Source organism: Populus alba, chromosome 1 (genome assembly GCF_005239225.2).
Source record: "Populus alba chromosome 1, ASM523922v2, whole genome shotgun sequence".
In the NCBI taxonomy this organism is placed as follows: domain Eukaryota; kingdom Viridiplantae; phylum Streptophyta; class Magnoliopsida; order Malpighiales; family Salicaceae; genus Populus; species Populus alba.
Genome location: NC_133284.1, coordinates 11,661,225 through 11,681,962, shown reverse-complemented (window position 1 = coordinate 11,681,962; position 20,738 = coordinate 11,661,225). Strand labels below are relative to the sequence as shown.

The 20,738-nt window shown below is 35.3% G+C and overlaps 1 protein-coding gene across 5 annotated transcripts; it reads left to right on the top strand.

Annotated features, from left to right (window-relative positions):
- Positions 1-930: 930 nt before the first annotated feature.
- Positions 931-8,792, top strand: LOC118038647 (uncharacterized). Of its 5 annotated transcripts, none has more exons than XR_004685793.2 (16): positions 931-1,134; positions 1,225-1,304; positions 1,378-1,472; positions 1,715-1,875; positions 2,529-2,680; positions 3,670-3,788; positions 4,071-4,234; positions 4,375-4,449; positions 5,083-5,154; positions 5,374-5,511; positions 6,041-6,196; positions 7,032-7,084; positions 7,168-7,346; positions 7,515-7,601; positions 7,701-7,779; positions 8,322-8,792. XR_004685793.2 is itself a non-coding variant. In XM_035045068.2 (15 exons), exons 1-14 carry the CDS (start codon positions 951-953, stop codon positions 7,573-7,575), a joined length of 1,689 nt encoding a protein of 562 aa, XP_034900959.1. In that variant the 5' UTR covers positions 931-950; the 3' UTR covers positions 7,576-7,601; positions 7,701-8,385. The 5 variants fall into 5 exon arrangements, 3 of the variants coding, with proteins under 3 accessions (XP_034900959.1, XP_034900960.1, XP_073262045.1); XR_004685794.2 differs by having other exon boundaries at positions 7,515-7,607; XM_035045068.2 differs by having other exon boundaries at positions 7,701-8,385.
- The last annotated feature ends 11,946 nt before the right edge of the window (positions 8,793-20,738 follow it).

The window sequence follows — 20,738 nt, the reverse complement described above, 5'->3', positions numbered from 1 at the left end:
AATAATAACAAAAGCACTGATGCAATAAAGGGCATTATATTTATATATATATATTGTAATTCACATTGCATTGTGTTTTGGGCATAATGAATTACATAATGTTTTTGGCACGGGATTTAGGTGAAAAACAATTCTAGATATTAAATTAGAAAGAATCAAAAAAATAAAAAGCACCATTGCAATTCTTAATACATTGTGTCTTGGTGTGCACTGTTTTTAGCATTGAATTTTGGTTGTTGTTAATTATTATATCATTAATTAAAAATTACATTAAAATATTTATTTATTTAATTTGCATGTTTATGAACAAGCATGAATGTGAGTGAGTGAAAGTTAATTAATTGGGCTTCCGAACTATTATTTAACTTCATATGTAACCTATATGACTCTTTCTGACAAGGTAATTATTTTTAAAATAATTTTATTTAAAAATATATTAACATAATATATATTTTTTTTTTAAAATTTATTTTTAATATTAGTATATTAAAATTATTTGAAAACATAAAAAATATAAATTTAAAATAAATAAATAAATAAATTTAATTTTTTTAAAAAAATACTTTTAAAACATAAAAATAAATAAGTTTAGATTTTAACTTGTGTATATATTAACATGTGGCATGAATTTTTTTGTAAAATTATTTTTAAATTAAAATTTATTAAAAAAATATTATATATATATATTTTTAAAATTTTAATATTAACATATCAAAACTATAAAAAATTATTTTAAAAAATCAATTATTTACAATTTAAAAAAGACTTATTGTGTGCTTGCTTCAGCCTTTTCAATTACTTTTCATAAAGAAAACATCAAATTAATTTTTTTAAATATTTTTAAAATTTTAATGTCTTAATTTAAAAAATAATAAAAATATATTTTTTAAATTACCCTACACAGTATTACTAAATACACAAAAAAACAAGTTGGGTTGGGGTAGTACGGAATGAGTTTACCCTTTATTTCCTTCTCGCTCAGAAAAGCCAGTTTGTTTCTTTATGTTCCAACTGAAATAACAAATCTCAGCTGCCGGAGAAATCAGAGCCTGCAAAAGACCATCCATTCTTTTGATATGTCAAAAGCAGCAGCCAACGTTGCCAGTTTTTCTCACACTTTCAAGTACTTATTGGGTCAGTGCTCTTTTTTCTTTCTTTTCATAACTATAGATAGATAGCTCTGTTTGTCAAAATATAATGTGGGTTTCTCGTTTTCTTCATCAGCTACTCAGTTCTTGTCAAGAGGAATCCCTTTTATTTTCAATTCCTGGATCGTTAGACACCTTACAGCCGAGGACTATGCGGTATTTATTTCTTGTTTTTGAAAATCGCCTCACGGGTTTTGTGATCTGAAATGAAATTATCTTGTTTGTGCAGTTATATGCAGTGCAATTTCATCTCTTTGTGACATGTGTGTTGTTTCTTAGTCGAGAAGGATTCCGGCGAGCCTGCATGAGGGCCGACATTAAATGGTTCGCATCTTTAGTTACATTTGCTTATTTCCTGTTTTATTTTCGTCTAGTGTGAGAAAAATACTTAAATCGTGAAGTAGATTGTTGAATTCTGCAACCTACGCATAGTCTCCTACACGGTTTTAGATGATTGTCAAACCCTTTTATTAGTTAGAATGAAGGCAGTTTCTTTTAGGCCAAACCTTGATTCAGAGTTGAACTTCTATCTGATTTATTGCAAAACTGTGATATATATGCTCCAGTGATGGTGCTTCAACTGAGGAATATGCAGCAAAGTTATTAAAAGTAGCTTGGATGACACTCCCTCTTGGAGTAGTTACTACGATTTCAGCATGTGTATTTGTTTTCTGGTGGCAAGGATTAACTTATTCTGATCCATACGCACAAGCTATCTTGATCAATGGTAAGATGCTATAATTGCCTCGATCATTACTGTTGTTGCAACATGATTTTCTCTTTTTGAACTGTTTTCTCATATCATTCTTTATTGCCAGCAGCAAGCTCAAAAAAGTTTTAAACCTCCTGAACATGTTTTTCCTAAACATTATTTAGCTTGTCAATTGAGACTTCCATTTTAGTAACTTTGGAAGTAGAAATGGGTCATAGGAAAGCCAGGGAACTACTCAAAAGTTGCATAATTTACAGCAAGTTTGAGAAAGCAGTGGCTTTGTTGAATGAAATTTTAGGAGAGGAATATAAGAGTAAAAAAAAAAACAAACATGTGAATCAATTGTCCAAATGCACTGCCCTGTACTTTGTTAATGTATTGATAAATCACTAGTTTTCATTAGTTTCAACATTCATGATCCATTATCAGATCTTCATGATGCTTAGCTGTAGCTAAGTATATATCATGTCTCTCCTCTTCCCACCCAAGGGACTCTTTCACATGCTTCTCCATGCGCTTTGTGTATTACATAGCATCAATTACTAGCTTACTAGTCCCTTTATAGTAAACTTGTTTCTTTTATTGCAATTGAATGTACTTTATCTCATCAGCATTATCCTTTTCCAATTTACATAAAAAAATGATTGTTAGCTCACTTTATGTCACAGGCTGTGCATGTATTTTGGAGCTTTTGGCCGAACCCTTGTATATTGTCTCTCAGAATTTGCTATTGCTCAAACTGCGGTTGATCGTTGAAACAGCAGCTACACTTTTGCGTTGTTTGACAATGTACATCCTGATTGTCAAGCAAACCAGCATGGTAAAAGTTTATTTGAAAAGGCAGTTGCTCTTTTGTGTTGTCTGACAATGAACATCCTGAAAGTTATAAGTGGTAAATCTTACTAATGGCATGTGGTAGATAAGCACTTGAATTCTTTTACAGGTAGAAATAAAGTGTCACCATCTGTTTTTGAGACAAACAAGGATGTTAAATGATGCTATATGCATCAACAACATCCCAGTCTGAAAGTTTGATGAGCGTGCATGTTTGTATTAATTGCATCTTATGGATTCACCATTTCAATGTTTTTGTATTAGGTGATTTAAAGGTGTGTTTGGGAGTACTTCCACTTATGCTTTTAGGTGCTTTTCAAAAGTTCTTTTAGCTTGAAAAAACATTAAATTGATATTTTTAATGCTTTTTGATGGTTTTGATGTGCTGATGTCAAAAATAAAAAAAACAAATATGAAAAAAAAATTCATTTTGATGCATTTTCAAGCAAAAAGCTATTTTGAAAAGCACCTTGCACCACAATCCTAGACACACTTAATAAAAAGATTTTGGGGAGAATCTATTCCTCTATGTGGTGGATATTGTCTGCTAATCAGTATGCTTCATTTTCTCGTTCCACCTTTTTTTCTAAACTGAAATCGTCCATTTCTTCTCATCTCCAACATCTTGGATTTTTTTTTTTTACTTCTTTTCTTGTGGAAGTCTTTGGGTGGATTTTATGCAAGATGTTTCTTCAACTTATGTTTAGGACTTGGTTATCTCACTTTTTTCTTTTTTGGACATTTGAGATAAATTCCTTGAAAACTGGCTACAAAATGGTAATTTGTTGCACTGTATCATTAAAAAAAGGTTGAATAAATGTATTTATTCATGTCCCCGTATCTATTTTTCTAAGTAATCTCCTCTATCTGAATTCCTAGTGGCAAGACTCTTGCTTGTTTTCTTGAAACTTGTGGAGCCTAACTCTATAGGCTTGTTCACAAAAAACTTTGACAGAAAGTTTCTAATTCTCGTAGGATAAGGGGATTGTTTTTGCGTTGTCGCAAACTGCATATGGAGCTTGTTTGTTCTTAGGATATTGGAGTTACTTTGTTCTTTTCCGTGCATTTAGAAGTTCTGTTCTTTTCCCTTTCAGGTATGATTTCTTTGTATGAACAAAGTTTCTTTCTTCAGTATGATTTGATTTTCATCCCTGTCCCTCCAGTCTAAAAGAAAACAAAGCAAGGAAAAATTGCTTAAGCTGATAGTGCGATGGAAACCTGTTTGATTTGTTTATTTTTTAACCCTGTCAAGCTTGACAGTGTCTTCAATTTGCTCATATTAACATGTTATCAATTTACGGCAAGGTTCCTTAGCTATTATGTGGGATTCACAGTTATTTTGTTAACATATTAGTCAACACTATGTCTTTCAACAGACTAGGAACCATAATGGATTATGACAAGCAGCTCTCTAGCATGTGTGTTCTGTTCACTCTACAATCCTTTCAAAAGCTTATCCTTCAAGAAGGGGAAAAATTTGTTCTTGTATGGTTGGATACCCCATACAACCAGGCTGTATATGGACTTGTTGACAAGTTAGGTATGTGGCTGGATCAGATATTATTGGCCTCGTTGAGTGTTTATATAAACCAAAATGGCTGTGATTTGAATATTTTGCTTCCTTGATGAAGATAATTTGATTGATATAGTATGTTATAAATGCTAAATTGTCATATCCAGGGAGCTTAGTTGTCAGATTGGTGTTTCTTCCATTTGAGGAAAGTTCATATGCTACATTTGCCAGGTCTGCATCAGGTTTATTTCTCTCATTTGTTTTCTTAATGTTCTGATTTTGAAAAAAATTGCTTTTGTTATTTTGATGGTGCGAGTCTCTTCATGTGCTCTGCATTTTCTTGCTTTGGGGTTTCATCATTTTTGTTATCTATTTGAATGCAGTCTATTCTGTTAGCTAGCCACTTATTTATTTTTAGTTAAGAAGCACAGCAACAAACTTTGTTGAGTCAGATAGTTGGGGGTCAGAAAGGGCAGGGTGTGGAAAAGGATTTTGTTTCATCTTCTGTATTTGAGTGTTCCAGAAGAAATGTTGTTTTTTTTACTGCTTGTCCCCACTGACTGTGGTGGCCAGGCATTAGTTGAAACTCGGTAATTCATAACTTATTTCTAGTCCGGACTACTATAATTATGGCTAACACTACCATCACTAGCTTATCTGGTGTGGTCAAGCATTTGCCCTAGAATAGTGTGTGTGATCATCTCCTTTACTCGCCAGAATGGTTAAGAATTTGTAGATTCTTTTCCTTTCATTTCTTTTGGACTGAGACTTACAATTTGAATACATGCAGCATATGCATTTCAACATCAATTTGAAGTCACGCACATCTCCATTTTCTGCCATAAGCAGCTGAATGCTTCTCCTTCTCATGACAGGAAAAGATCCAAACAGAAGCAGGAAACTGGGAAGCTGCCTATCAGAGGCTTTGAAGCTTGTTTTGTTAATTGGTGCATCCCTTCATTTCTTGTCTTTATATGCACCTAGTCAAATAGTTTTCAAGTTTCTGTTTACCCTTTTTATATTATGAAAATTGTCATGACAAACTTTTTCAAATTTATAGTACTGCAGAAAAATCAGCACATTCTTTCTGTCCCAAGTTTGTGAGCTTGGTGGTGATAAAGGATCAATCCATCAATTTTCACAACTCCTTTTCTCTTATCGTCCAGGTGTTGTATTTATGACATTTGGCCCTAGTTACTCCTACTCTTTCATCAGAATGTTGTATGGCCGTAAATGGAGTGATGGAGAGGCATCGACAGCCCTCCAGTATTATTGCTTCTATGTCATTGTCTTGGCTATGAATGGTTAGTAACAACATTTTCCATTATCACACTTTGTCTTGGCTATGAATGGTTAGTAACAACCTTTTCCATTATCACTCCTATAAACTATTATTTTTCATTTGACCACAAACAAACTGCTCTTTGTAATCCTTCTGTCATTCTTTCTCATTTTAGCCTCCTGTTGATTCCTGATTATGTTTTGGAAAAAAAAGTGCACAGACAATCTATGTCATGGCATAATCAGGTCACTGGTTTTTTATTATCAACTACGTGTAGAAATTTGCTGGATCAACTTGTAAATCAAGAGTTTATTGTTAGAAAAATGAAGAGATTAATGGTTATTATTTTACTTCTAGATCAGTAGAGGTTCTTGGTGTCATCATTTCTACGCATTTGGACAGGAGTGCAAGCTTCACAAATGCACACATAATTTGCTTGTGAATCTATGAACATTTCAACAAGCAACTTGATTACCACAGACAATGCATCTCTCAGCTTTGCTTTTATACACTGTTATGAAAATGTTGACCATCATTTGACTTTGCATCAGGAACTTCTGAAGCTTTTCTACATGCTGTTGCAACAGAGAGCCAACTCAAGCGCTCAAATGATTCGTTGCTTGTGTTCTCATTGATATATGTAGTGATGAATGTCCTGCTGATAAAGTCAGCTGGTGCTGTTGGCTTGATTCTGGCAAATTCCTTAAGTATCCTTTTCAAGTTGCAGGCTTTTTTATTAGCCATTATTTCACCAGGCACCCATGCATGCCCACCATGTGCATGTTATACACATTGTACATGGTCATGAGACTGAGTTTTGGTGAGTTTGACACAAAATATTTGAAGCCCATTAATTGACACTGTTTCACTTGTTTGCCTTATCATGATCATATTTGTTGTCAGAATTTTGATTTATTTGGTAATTATGCATTTGTTTAGAGGAAGTCATGGTTGCCTTTTGGAAACTAGACTTCTAACTATAGTTCTAACGAGTAAAGAGAAAAGAGTAAATCTTTTTTGATAGATGTTCCATTGCTTTCATAGTTACCAAAGGTGAAGGATTGCGTGAATTTGCTATGTCCCTTTGACACTGGATTGCTCAACAGTTTGGTTGTGCCAGTGTTAAAGAAGTTGAATAATGGGAATTTAGATCTAGGCATAACTGTGTTTCGCCTAGGGTGTCCACATATAAGCAGCATGGTTCTGACTAAGAGTGCTTGGTAAGTTAGGCTATCATAAACAAGACCTCTAATGTTTTGCAGTTGAGAGAATAAACTTCCATTCAAGGTGAAGTAATTTTGAAAAGCAGCCAGGATACTGTTTCAACCAATATTGTCTTCTGAAAGTGTCTCGGTTGCCAATTTCAACCTATATTGTTCAGCTGTTGGGTAAGTGGCTTTGAAGGGGCTTTCCATGATGATATCGAACTCAGTTGTGACTAGTTTATGTTCTTCCTTGATTCCTAAATTTAACCAATTACCAGTGGTATATACTTTATTAAATTTAAATCCTTGGGTCGCTGGTTTCTTGACTGTACTGAAGATATGATCTTGAGGATTATATACTCTGCCGTATTCATCAAATACTACTTCCAGGTATGGCTTTGATACTGCATCTCTTCCGTGTTTTTGGGTACTTATATCAACCTTATACTGGATATGTGTTTTTCTCTCTGCAGGATTCTTCTGCGTTTTCTTTTACCAGCTGCTTACCTTCAGGTTGGACAGTTCTGTTGTTTTCTGGTGTAATTACTCTCATCTCTGAGAAATTATTTCTGGACCACGAAAATTTCTGGCCAACATTTTTAATCCACTTCTCCATTGGCTTAACTTGCTTCTGCATTTCGTCTTTCATCATGTAAGTATCTTCTTGTCTCTTATTTCAATTTATGCTATAGCCACGTGAACTGAGTTTCGAGGTGCGAATTCAGTTGGCCATTTTAACTTTTCTTATGCTCCTTTTATTTATTTATTTATGTTTATGTGGAAAGTTTCCTGTAATTTTATTTTCATTTATCATTAACAGTTACCGCCGCGAGAGACCTTTCATCAACAGAATTATCCGTTTCCGTGATCACATGGACTGAAGAATAAATAACTGTCCTAACAGCTTGTGAGTGTAAGATTTTATTTTTCAGATTATTTAATCAATTACTATTTGCTCTGCTGTCATTTGGGTATATAATTAACAAAGAAGGGCCTTTGAATGCAGCACAAAAAACACAAGGGTGAGGATGAATTACACTCTGCTGAAGTCCATTCCATGTTACGGTGGGATTATTAGTAGCAAGGTAACTAACAATCAAAGTTATAATGTTGCAATAGCGGTTTGTTACTTACAAGCTAGCGTCATCACTAACAACATTACTCCCCCCAGTTAAAAAAACATCATTTTTCTAATTTTGAAAACATTGTTTTCAATACCATCATAATTGACTAGCAAGAAAGTTGAAACGCTTGAGACAATTTTCTGAAGTGCAACTTTTGAAGGGTTGCAATTTGCATTAGATTTTAATTTTGGATCTCTTTTCTTTTGTCTTTGATGAGAAAGTATGCCAGGGTCGTGGGTGCGAAATTTGCGCTCAGGACCCCTATTCTGGCTTCTGCTGCCTCTGCTTGAATTTTGTCTTCCCCTTGCTCCCCTCATGTCAAGGTCATATAGGGTCTCAAGTGGCAGCACAATGCAATGTCTCCAACATGGCACTATGAATGCCCACTAACATACGCTAGTTTATTCTTGGCACTCCTTCACAATGCTTGTCAGACTTTATAGCTGTGATTTTTGAATCTAAGCCAATGCCAAACTAGTGAAAAAAGGTTCTCCTTTTACCAGGATTACTGGATACCCAAAAGGGAACAGTGGAACACACTTGCTCCTCAATTTGGGCAAGAACTTCGCGATTCAGTGGAGCTGCTAGTGTTGTCTTATGAAGATCATTTTCAAAATAACAACACACTGCATCGTTAAGCTTCTTCAATTAGGCTCTGCTATGGACAACCGGTAGACTGATGTCTGCTCATTCCATTGCGAAGTTTAAGGTGTTGTTTTTGTGCTCTGATAACAATTTTCCTTTGGATAAGAAAACATGAGAAGTGCGAGCATCATACTTTAGTAGAAAAAGGTGGTAAACGTTTAAACAGCCATGATAACCCGCTATAATGGTTCTAGTCAATGGCCCCCCCTTTTTCATCTACAAAAGTAACTTTGTTCATCATAAATGCCCCATATTATTTGATGGACCAACCTAAATATAACATGACACATGATACCTGTCAATCTCAAAAAAAAAAAAAAAAAAACAAATTCTCTGGTAGGTGAGAAATTGGGCAAATGAACAGGCCAGTCTTATCGAGAGCAAAAAAATAAAAAAATAAAATAAAATAAAGGGATAGAAGAGAGGGCCACAAGTGCAATTTGATGATTCATAGGACACCCACGGGCGTGTTGGGTTGTCCTCCAGTGTCACTCCAGGAGCAGTGCTCAGTAATTATAAGCTTTGAAAGCTTGAGAAAGAAAAAGGTAGATAAAGAGGAGAAAAACGAACTTATTATGATTAAGGAGGAGACTAGGTTTAGAGTTTAGACAAGTATCCACCGAAACCACGAGTATAAAGTTGCTCCTATCTTCTAAAACAAAATGATGGTAATTTGAGAGTTTTGCTTGGGAGGTGGTGGTGGATTGCATTACTACAAAGTCGTTTGCTTCAGAAAGCAGGCATGAGGTGAGGGAATGCCACTCGCAACATGTCAAGGAGTGGGAATACAAGTTACACGAACATCTTAATATATCGAAAGAGTAAGGAGAAAGAAAAAAAGAAGAAGAAAAGGGGGCAAGAGATGGCTCCAATAATGGATGATGCCCTTTTTGTCTCTTGCATGCCTCTAATAAACTAAGGAACTCCAGCCTCCACCACCATTTTGACCACCGAAGGCTTTTTGCAGTTCCGTCCAAGGCTTTCTTACGCTCGTCCACCAAGGATTTCATTGCGGATTAGACACGATAATCATCATTTTACATTTTCAAGACAAAATTATTAATCTTACTGTTGAGGGTAAGATATTCTCTTCATCCAAATAATCGGGTACAAATCAATCTTTCAATGTTTTTTGAGCAGAGTTTTCTTCGTATTTTCAATGTATATTTTAGCTATAATGAAGTTGATTTAAGTTAAATTTCATGTTTTAATAAATAAAAAATAATTGGCAGGTGTTAGATACACCCGTGCTATTTAAAAGGCACGTGTGACATTTCTTGAAGATCAAACGTTGACTTCTATGATAGTGTTGGGAGTGTCACATTGAGCTTTTCCAGATGATAGGGCGCATGTTAAAAGAAAACCAATGGTGTGGCTCCGACAAATTATTTTCATTCTCCTTCTTTTTCTCTCTCTCATTGCCTCAGGTTTCGTGCATAAGCATTAGGTTATTGGATCTTGAGTTTCATGATTTTTTCTGTTTTTTTCAATGAAATTATCCCGAGTTAGTCGAGTTAATCAAGGTTGACTTGAATTTTTTTTTTAATGTTTGTTTTTAATTGATTTTTTTTTAATTTTGCTTTTTATCATTTAGTTTTCTTAATAGTTGACCTTTATTGTTTTATTCAATTTCTTTTGTAAAAAGTTATATTGATTTCATGACTGTGACGTGAATTTGGCATACTGACTCGAATAAGGTTTTTCATCCTTTTAAAATTGGATTTTTTTTTCTCAATTTGTTTTTTAATGTTTAATTTGCTGATAAATGAGCTTTGAAATTTTCTTATTTTTTTCAATATGAGTTATTATGTTCTTATTCAATTTTATATTGTTATCAAATAAGATAATTAAGATTTTTTTTAAGAATAATTAGAAGGTATTTTTTCATAAAATTGACAAGCATTTATTTTTTTTTATTAGCCATTGCCATTGGTTATTTTATATAATTATATTCATAGTTTTGAAGCCTAGCCCGACTCGGGACTGGAATTAGGCCGGTTTAAAGAAAAAATAGGAAAACAAAAAACCCGGTGTGACCTGGCAAGACCAGTCAAAAACTCGGTTGCAATCCTGTGACTTTTAATTTTTTTCTAAAACGACATCGTTTTAGAAAAAAACAAAAATCAACGGGTTGCAAACATCGTTTTAGTAAAAAAGCAAAAGTCAATGAGTTGCAATTAAATTTTTGACCGGGTTACAACCGGGATTTGATTTAAAAAAAAGAAAATAATTGACCTGAGCAACTCGGTCAAAACCCGGTAACCCAAACAAAAACCAGAACTATATTGTCTGGTGACCAGACTAAATCTAAAAACTATGATCATAATGATTTAGGGTTTTCTGGATCATTAAAAAATTTTATAATCATTTGGATAAATGTTTTTTAACGTTAGAAAAAAATTTGACTCAGTCCGCAATCCTGGAGCGCGCGCACCTATATATTTAGTATTTACCTAAACTGAGTGGTCTTTATAAAATAGTAGAATTAGTTATTTCAAGCTTGTGTTTTTCAAAGGAAGAAACTTTGCGAGGCTTGGGAACTCCAAAGACTGAGGGCGGGCGCAAGTTGATCGTAAAAGAACCCTTCCTCTAGGACCTTTTATTCTCTTTTGTGTCTTGCCATGGATATTGATGAAGCTTTCAAGAGACATTCTTGTTTAAAGTAGGGCTTCCCCGGAAACATGTTGTCGTTCACGAATCCCAGAGCTCTGGTTAAGTACAAAAGCTTGGAAAATTTACGTGGTTTTGTTGGATTTGCATGTCTCGCCCTGACCATTAAAAAGAAAAGGGAAGCATAAATAACCAATATCAATTTACATTTCTGTAGCAGCTTATAATTATTACAAGTGCTGATTTTAACACTGGCTTCAACACACGATCGAATTAAGAAGAAGATATATAGTACGTAGTATATGTTTAATAATATATATAAAAAGAATCATTTTGAGTCCCTAAAACACTCTCGTTAATTTGCTGCCTTAATTAATTAAATATGATATCGCATGCATGATAGAGAATGGAGAATGACAAGTTCTTACTCAAAGTTGTAGCTACAAGGACAAGTTCCCAAAGCCCATCTTCCCATTTAATTCCTTATTTTACCTCTCCTTTTTCCCTTAAATATCTAATTTACTTTTTAGAAGGTCTAAATCATTCGGTTGTCTGTTCTCATTTCATTGCATAAAACTCTCAAGTCTCAAGATAAGTGACGGTGCCCTCTCGAATATTGATGCTAAAGCATCTTTATTTTTCTCTTTAAACAAGCACCAAAAGATAGAACATGACATGCAATGATGACTTGGGACCCTTTATTTTTGGTATTATTTATCTTGTTTTGTATCTTGCTAAATCCTCTTGATTAAGCCATGAAGATCATCAACAATTAAAGGTTTCAAATGTGTGATTATTGCAATCGTTTCTTGATCACATGGATTATCTCTTAATTTAACCCTTTTACCTTTCAAATTCACCCCAAAAAAGCTCCATTTTTTTTTTGAAGCTCTCATCATAAACAACCAAACTGTCGGACCATCAGGCGCCAGTGTATGCTTTTGTTTTTGTTGCTAGTCGACACTGTTATAAAATTAAAATGGCATGGCATCAAATAGGATCAAACCCATTAAAACAATTAATCAATCAATTGATTTTTTGTAGTTTCTAAACAACGGTACACGGAAATTTGAAGTGGGTATATTCATGTTCTTCTCCAAGTTAAAGTTGCATGTGCTGAACATATAGTGTGCTTTTGGAAAATAATTAAAGTGGCCAAAGTGATGTGATTGGAGAGTGTTTCTCATCTGAAGAATATCAGTCTTGATAGGATAAAATACTGAGTTGGTCGAGCTATTAAGTCTACGTTCGTTCAAGTCTTGACCTAATCAGAATCGGTCTCTCACATGCCCATTTAACTCACCTTCAAACCATCATGATTTTGTTCTCCACTTAGAGATTAGATAATAAGTTATAATGCGAACAGAATAAAAGAGGATTATTCATGACTCATGAGAGGGAGGGAGGGAGGTGTGACTTTGAAGTCGAACAGTACCGAGGGGTACTGGCGAGACACAGATTTGTTTTTGAAAAATCGAGCATGGGACACCCTAATGGACCCAGTTCTCATCGTCTTACCAATCTTATTCTCGAGTATGTTCAATTCTTTCATCATTCTCTTGTGGAACCCTCCATCTCCTTTCTTTACCTTTCTATTACATCATCTTGGGTCTCTATAAGTGTAAGTATTTTGATCACTAGTCATTCTGCTTTTGTTTTTAAAAACTTTTCATCTCTATAAATTCTATTTGCTAAGTGTTTAGATACGTATCATCAACGTAATATCCATAATTCAATCTATATTAGTTATTGTCCCCACGTTAGTTTCTAACGTAAGAGAACAAGACTCTAATATTATGAATTTAATTTGTTAATTAAGAAATGAAAAGAAGATACACACATTACACATTTAATTAATACAATAAATTCAAAAATAATAGATAAAAAATGTATTTCTTTAGTCAAAATCTTCATTTTCTTATTTTTCCCTTTTTTGATGAAATGTGTCTTAATTATTTATAGACATTTTTCTTCAGGTAATTAAAATAATATTGGCAAGAATTTTAATGATTTAAATTCATTAAAAAATATGTATTTCTTTAAAAAAAAACTTCCTTTTCCTTATTCATTTGCTCCTTTTATTCTTTGACAAATCCAGCCATACATTCCTTAGTGAGAGAGGCATAAATAAGATTGAGTATAATATGATCATGCGTGTGCCATTTCTTCAGTAAGATTCAGAAACAGATCAACAACCTGATGAATCTAAGCTGAAGGTGCTGGAGAAATCCCATAAAGATAGCACGATATTAAATCCTGACTTTCAAGCAAAGGAACAATTTGACAGACGATGCCACACTAGGACGCGGCCTGTTTATTTTTGTGTTTTTAAAAGCATTTTTTAAAAAACTTTAATTTTTTTTTTATTGTTTTATTAACTTTAAATTAATATGTTTTTAGTATTTTCAAATCATTTTGATGTGTTGATATTAAAAATAATTTTTAAAAAATAAAAAAAATCAATAACATGTATTTTGGCATGAAAAAAATATTTGAAAATAACTGCAATCACACTGCCAAACAAACTAGTGGGAGTGAGTTTGATCGTGAACATGTGCCCCTTCGTATTAAGCAGAAGCAGCTGGTTGGTGAAAGAATCAAGCATTATCTAATAAGCTAAAATTGCTCAGTGTTTCACTGTGGCAGTCCACAGTGAAACACTGAGCTGTCTCTTTTTTTTATTATTGTTTTTTCTATGCCTTTCAGTTTTTTTTTTCTTTTTGTGTTTATTTTTTTTTTAATTTAGTTTGTTTATGTTAATTTTTTTTTTTAATTTTGTTATCAAACTTTCATGACACTAATCTCGAGTTTAACAGGTTAATTTGGTTTCACGAGTTAACCTTGATTTTTTTTTTGCTTTTTTTTTCTTCTTAATTAATTTTTTTTAATTTAATTTAGTTTGTTAATGTTAAATTTCTTTTTATTTAGTTATCAGACTTTCATGACATATATCTCAGGTTTCACAGGTTAACCCGTTTATTTTTTTCTGTTTTGTTAATGTTAATTTTTTTTTCTAGATTTAGTTATCAGATTTTCATGACACGGATCTCGGGTTTAACGAGTTAACCTGGTTTGACAAGGTAACCCGAAGTTTTTTTCTTTTTAATTAATTTTTTTCATTTAGTTTAGTTTGTTAATGTTAAAGTTATTTTTATTTAGTTATCAGACTTTCATGACACATATCTCATGTTTTACGAGTTAACTTGGTTTTGCGGGTTAACCCATCCATTTTTTTTTTTGTTTTTTTTCTCTTGTTAATACTAATTTTTTTATTTAGTTATCAGACTTTTATAACACGAATTTCAGGTTTAACGAGTTAACCTAGTTTGACAAGGTAACCTGAAGTTTTTTTTTTGCTTTTTTTTTTTTTGCTTTTAATTAATTTTTTTCATTTAGTTTAGTTTGTTAATGTTAAATTTCTTTCTATTTAGTTATCAGACTTTCATGACACATATCCCGAGTTTGAAGGGTTAACCTGGTTTCACGGGTTAACCGAGTTAATTATGGGTTACCCGTCAATTTTGTTTTTCTATTTAGTTATCAAACTTTCATGACGTGAATCCTAGGTTTGATGGGTTAATTAAACATGTTAATTTAGATTTTTTTTTTCCTTTTCTTCATTAGTTTTTTCTTCTTTTCATTTTCTTTTTAATTAATATTTTTTAAAAATTTAGTTCATTAATATTAAATTTTTTTCTATTTAGTTATTGGCTGATGCCTTTAGTTTTTTTTCTTTTTTTTTTTGTTTTTATATCTTTGACCCCGAACTGCATAGTGCAGTCCATAGTGAAAAAGTTGATGCCTTTTGTTCGTTCGTTTTTTTTTTTACTTTTTAATTATTATTTTTTTAAAATTTGGCTTGTTTATGTTAAATTTTTTTCTATTTAGCTATAAGACTTTCATGACATGGATTTCATGTTTGACGGGTTAGCCCAGTTAATTCAGATTTTTTTTTTATTTTTTTATTAGTTTTTTTCTCCGTATAGGTTTTTTTCTTCTTTGTTTTTCCCTTTTAATTTTTTTTTTTTAATTTAGTTTGTTGATATTAAAATTCTTTTCTATTTAGTTATCAAATTTTTATGACACGGATTTTAGGTTTGACGGGTTACCCCAGTTAATTTAGATTTTTTTTCTTTTTTTTCATTAGTTTTTTTTCTTCCTATAGTTTTTTTTTTCTTTTAACCCAATTAGTTTTTTTTTTTTTGCTTTGTTGCCTTTTTTATGTTTTTTACTGTGGACTGCACAGTACAATCCATAGTGAAAACCAATGCCTTTTGTTTGTTTTTGTTTTTTTTTTTCCTTTTTAATTAATTTTTTTTCTATTTAGTTATCAAATTTTCATGACATGGATCCCGGGTTTAACGGTTAGCCCAGTTAATTCTGGGTAACCCGTCAATGTTTTTTTTTCAATTTAGTTATCAAACTTTCACGACACAAATCCAATGTTTGACGGGTTAACCCAATTAATTCAGATTTTTTTTCTTCATTAGTTATTTTGTTCATGTTAGTTTTTTTTTCTATGTTTTATTTTTATTTTTACTTAATCTATTTAATTATCATATTTTTATAATACGACCTTGCAGTCAGACCCACATCTAAGGCTATTGGGTCTGATATTGTAATCAAACCCACTTAAACTTGGATCATAAATATTATAAATATTATTCTTAGGTTTGGCATTGGAGCCAAACCCAAAACTTTTTGGTGTAGTTTTGCAGAAAGACATAACATTTTTATATCTTAGTTTTTCTGATATTTTTTATATAAAAAAAATTGACCCGTGACATCATACGGGTCGTCTAACTAATGATATATATAGCTTGTAAGGACTTTGGCGAGGATTTCACTGACAACTCTAATACCATGCAAAGGTAATGCCTCAAGCATGAATTTTGTGAGTGTTCTTCATTTATACAAGAAAATAATTTAACCAATGAATATATGTTGCTCATCTGAATCTTGTGTGCTGGGATACTCTATAGTACATTGCAATTATTGATGTCAAACAATGAATTAGGCTGCTAGCCGGCTATATATTTCCTGGGGTGTTTGTGACGACGAAAGTTACTTTTCAAAGTATATTTTATTTATAAATAATATATATTTTTTAAAATTTATTTTAAATATTAATACATCTAAATAATTTAAAAAATATAAAAATAATTTAAAATTAAAAAAAAAACATTCAATTTTTTTTTAAAAAAACACAATTAAATTGTACTTCAAAACACTAGCATTGAAGTACACACAGCCCAACAAGGTGGCAATATAAAAGAAGATATATATATTTTTTGTTTTTTGATGTATAGCATGCAGGAAAAAGTGAGGTGTGCAAACTTTACGGCAAGTCATGCCACAAGCTTACAAGAGAAGATGATTGTGTTCGGGCTTTGCAGTTTGGTCCTTGTAGTTTATCTTGCTTTATAAATTGGGAAGTTTTATCTCCAAGATTCCGCATTGCGTGAGTGTCTGGTTGGTTATACCAAATTTTACCCTTTTACGAGACAAGCCATCCAGGAATCCCACTACATGATATGTGAGATACAAGGCAGCTTACAAGTCCAGATGACCAGTGTTTGTTCATCCATTCATTCATTCTAGGACCACTTGTACAAATAAAAGTGATAATTTCCTGAGGATCTAGCAAGCAGCTTCTATATATCCTGTGTTCTTGGAAAACTGAGATCCAAAAGTGAAGTCTTGCAGCTGTTATTTCTGTGGTTATGGCACAAAATTCATGGATGGCTAGCCTCTAATGTCGACACCTTGCATCTTCCCCATAAATCATATTTTGAGCTGAGATTATTTCGCAATTTAAATTTAAATTTTTGAATTGAAATGATTATTTTACACGCTATAAAAGCTTCTACTTTCGACGTCTAAGTTGCTTCATGCTATTTTCTTGAACACACTGCAATCCCTTTTCTTACCCCTTCTTCTCTAGCAGAAATAGAATCTCGGAATATATTCTCAATATAGATGTGATCAGTGCATCGTTGATGCACAATTGAATGGCAAGATGTGTATGCAAACCTTAGATAAATTAAGTGCATGCTTTGTCAAAGCAAGTGGTTGTTTGGGTATGTTGTGCGGAATCCGGTGACCGGTGATGTACTGATAATTGCTCAATGGAGGGATAAGCACACTGAGACACAATATTTTACGTGGTTCGGCAAAACCGCCTACATCCACGGGAGAGAGTCATTTTATTAGAGTAGAGAAAGAATACAATAAATACATGGAGGAGGATCTCATCACTCAACTCCCATCTCTCTTGCTGCCTTGCAGCTGCAGGGCTGCTGCCATGGGCAGCAGCCCTTCCTCTTCTCTTTCTCTTCCACTCTCTACAATTCTCACGTTCTCACACTCAACTTGCTCTCAAATATAAGCCTCCTTTATAGGCATTCTCCAGCACATGTAGGGGACAAGACTCCCTTAAAACATGCCACCATTAGTGGCACTAATGATGCTGCCACTTGCTTGGTGGTGGTGGCCACTTTGTTTGGTGGTGGGGTAGTCCCACTAATGGCAATACCTAACAATCACCCCCTTTGCCATTTATGTGGGCAATTGTCCTCTTGCTTCATCAGCACAAGCTTGCATTCTGCAGCTTTTCCAAGCTTACCATTCCGAGAGCGTCCGTGGCCAAGTTTACAGGTACTCGCCAAACCTTTCAATCACTAGAGTCACCAAAGCACACCCTTGCTTACACCAAAGGATCACTTCAACCAGATGGTCTCACACATCACATCTGAAGAGTGTTAACGCTTGTCTCTGGGAACATTCCCCTTCGAGCATATCAACCATGCTCGGTCCGGAATGATTTATCAAGCCTCACACCAAGGCTTACAACACCCCCTCAAACGGATATTCCAAGTGCGACAATCATTATTTGAGTATCTCAATATGATCACAAGCCCACCACTCTTCCAAGAGTCTACTCATCCAGGAGTTGCGCCTGCCCTCTGTTCCATCATAGGAACCACGCCTTACTTCTCCATGAGTCTCTCGCTCTTAGTCGTAAGAGTCCAGGTAGCTCTCCACCTTTAACCATGGGGGCAGCCCATTAAAGGTTGATCCATATCTATCTCCATACTCTGAGTATTACAATGCCATTACCGAGCTCACCACCTTGACAAGAGTCAACTCGTTCCCTGAACCTGCGCATGCCCTCTGCTCCTTCATAGCAGCCGCGTCTTAATGCTCCACAAGTTATCCACTTATTGTCCAAGGCAAATGTCTTCTAGCTCATTGATCTTTAGCATGGGGGCAATATCCATGAAAGTCAATCCTGCATTTGTCTTCATACTCATCATAGCCACTTCATTGGCTATCCATCTGTCCACTTATATCTAGCCATCACATCGGCTCTGGGGCGTTCTGAACTGGGGCTCCTATCATGGCCCTCACACCTTCTCCTGAGGTGTCTCCGCTCGTCGTCATGCGGCGGTCTGAACTGGGCTCATTTCATGGCCCTCACACCTTCCATCCGAGGTGTCTCCGCTCGTCGTCATGCGGCGGTCTGAACTGGGCTCATTTCATGGCCTCACACCTTCCATCCGAGGTGTCTCCGCTCGTCTTGGAGCGGTCTCATCCTCCTTCATCGGGATGACTCCAGTGGCTTCAAGATTCTCTACCACCATGTGGACTTGGGAGAGATTACTACCACTGATTACATAGAAAGAGAAACTTGCGGTATACTCCTCGCAATCCTCCACCTCGATTTCTATGTTTGGAGCTTCTACGCCTTTCTGCTTGACAGCTCCACCTACACCACTCTCTTTGGTGTCTACGCCTTTCATCATAGGCGGTCGCCTTTTATCACAGGCGTTCGCACCCCCTCAATTAGGTGCCTCTGCAACAGCTCTCTTTCCATCCTTGCATGCATTGGAAAGGTCTTCGCTTGTTGTCTTCATCAAGAGCATAAAAGACTTCCTGTTGTACAAACTTTAACAGTCTCTGCTCTGAGCTTCATCTGGGAACACTTCTTCTCCTTGCACCTGTTGTCTCATTACAGTACCTCATTGGATCCCTCGGGTACTCCTGCACAATCTTCGTGTGCCCTCGTGCAATTTCTGTTCTCCAGATTTCTCCCTATTCCTTGTTTATGTTTGACAGCAGCTCATCCTGTCGCAACACCTAGCCAAGTCAAAATAGGGTGCCAATCTTCATCCCCTTGCTGTATTTCTCTTCCATTATCAGGGTCTTCATCAATTCTCCCCTCGAGAAATCACAGTCACCGAATCTAACTTCTTTGGAGAAATCACCACTCCATCAGATCCTTGATCATACGGAACCCAACTGTTCCCCTTATGCCGTCATCCTGCTAGTCTTCAATCGTTTCATTACAAACTGCTATATATACGAAAATAGTACCGTATGGATAATCCTTCCACTAAGCAAGTTCCCAGGAAAGATTGGAGGGGTCACAACGGTCCCGCTTAAAACCCAATCTCCTAGACAGAACTTCTTAGGCCATATCTATCCATCGTACTGTCTCTTCGTATATACAACCATTTGCTAGCTTTGTTGCGGCTTTCCTTTACAAGTGATCTGGGATATACAGGTTTAATACATGATTTCTCAACATCTAGCGAGACTACTAGTGTTTAGATTCGTCAAGATTGGTCTTCATCAATTTCCACTCTACACCTCAAATCGTCCACATCTCGGGTGTCCTGAGTGTCCCAATTTTGCCTTCCATCAAGGCATTAAAATTTTCCCATTTAACAGTTCAGCACATGTAATTGGGTAAACATATGCACCTTCTTCTTCTTCATCTTCATCGACCACCATGATGACCTTCAGATGCCTCCTGATCGGGCAATCTCTCTTCAATAATTCACCACTGCCATTTTCGGTCTCGAATCTCAACGATCGGACCGTACCATTGCATCCGGAATGATCAACTTAGCTGGAAACATGTCTTGAATCATCCAAATCGCACATCAGACGGCTAAGATTTGATCAAAACAATTCTGGCCTGATCAACGGCTCAGATTCACTATCAGATCCGGTTGCACGTAGACTCTGCTGCACAGAATCCTTTCCCTCGGCTCGAGGCTCGGCTCGGCTCTCCTTTAGCTCGGCTCGGCTCCGCTGGCTCGGCTCCGCGGCGCTGACGTGGCAGTGGGCCCCACTTAGCTTACGTCACCATTATGTCATGCTGATGTCATCATGGGCCATGCTTACTGTGCATGCTGACGTCACAAATTACGTCATGATGACGTCATTCTTATCCGGGTCAGCCACGTGGGTCGGGTCGTCTGGTATTCAGGTCGGGCCAGCCCATTCGGGCGAAGAAGACGCGTGGCGCGCGTCTGCGCGCGTGGCCAGTCTCTTCGTCGGCGCGTGTGGCCATTTCCAGCGTCCGATTTCGACGCGGTTTTCACCAGTGGCTTCGTCTCGGCCTTTTCTACACAGTGGTATGGTCAAAACATAATTTTGACAACTTTCATTTTTGAGCAAAAAATCAAACACCACTTAAACCATTAGCTCTGATACCAATTGTTGTGCGGAATCCGGTGACCGGTGATGTACTGATAATTGCTCAATGGAGGGATAAGCACACTGAGACACAATATTTTACGTGGTTCGGCAAAACCGCCTACATCCACGGGAGAGAGTCATTTTATTAGAGTAGAGAAAGAATACAATAAATACAT

Coding starts and splice junctions, on each gene's coding strand:
- LOC118038647 (XM_035045068.2), top strand. CDS start 951: ATGAGTTTACCCTTTATTTCCTTCTCGCTCAGAAAAGCCAGTTTGTTT. Junction 2,681..3,669: donor TTGTCAAGCAAACCAGCATG/GTAAAAGTTTAT, acceptor TAATTCTCGTAG/GATAAGGGGATTGTTTTTGC. Junction 5,512..6,040: donor CATTGTCTTGGCTATGAATG/GTTAGTAACAAC, acceptor ACTTTGCATCAG/GAACTTCTGAAGCTTTTCTA.